This window comes from Taurulus bubalis (genome assembly GCF_910589615.1).
Source record: "Taurulus bubalis genome assembly, chromosome: 19".
Taxonomy (NCBI): Eukaryota; Metazoa; Chordata; class Actinopteri; order Perciformes; family Cottidae; genus Taurulus; species Taurulus bubalis.
Window position 1 is genome coordinate 11,614,286 of NC_136607.1, and position 730 is coordinate 11,615,015.

Sequence of the window (730 nt, forward strand, 5' to 3'; positions counted from 1 at the left end):
CATGACACATTCCTCGTATGTGAAACATACCTGGTAATAAATAGTTTCTGATTCTGAAACGTTATTTCAATAAAAATTCAACATGGACCATTATGTTACTAATTCAGTTGGAGCATGAACATGTTTCTTCCGCCAAAGTGGGGCGTGACAGAAACACTTTAGGAACCACTGCTGCAACGTTACATACCTGAACCTCCGACGTACACGCTTTCACTGGTCAGCGCGTCTTCGGAGACCACAGAGCCGCAGTCCACACACACCATTTGAGCCTGACAGTACAGGTCATCCTGGACAACGTTTGAGGAGCCGCAGCCCAAGCAGCGCAAAGCTGCACGAGACATCTTTCAAATGAGCTGCACCCGCGCGCGACAAGTATAGATTAACAATACGAAACAGGGGACAGGGTTATCTTGAACACCCTGCCGCAGTTACACTGGTGGGCTCGATATTATCATGAAGAAACTATCTAAACAGTTGCGGGAAGACCAGTGAACGGGGGGTGGGGGGGGGGGGCGCACAGGATGGTCCGAGTAGATACAGACGTTCGTAGGTCTAAGGTTCCGCTTGGTCCTGCCGTTAATACGGCCGACAGTGCTCACCAGTAGACTGTCAATCAAGGTTACAAAAACTGACATCTAGTTACATATTATATTCTTATATATATAATATATATAATAGTATATCTAATATATGATGTTCTTCTCTCTTAACTCACGTAACGTATCCACAG

The 730-nt window shown here is 45.6% G+C and overlaps 1 protein-coding gene across 1 annotated transcript in view; it reads right to left on the reverse strand.

Annotated features, from left to right (window-relative positions):
• The window catches only part of brf2 (BRF2 general transcription factor IIIB subunit), a gene marked incomplete at its 5' end in the record, with an annotated part of 4,897 nt that extends 4,556 nt beyond the window's left edge, over positions 1-341 (reverse strand). Inside the window, one exon of the mRNA XM_079234720.1 lies at positions 188-341. Coding sequence (XP_079090846.1) covers positions 188-341 — 154 coding nt within the window. The remainder of the gene's footprint in view (positions 1-187) is intronic.
• Between the last annotated feature and the right edge of the window lie 389 nt (positions 342-730).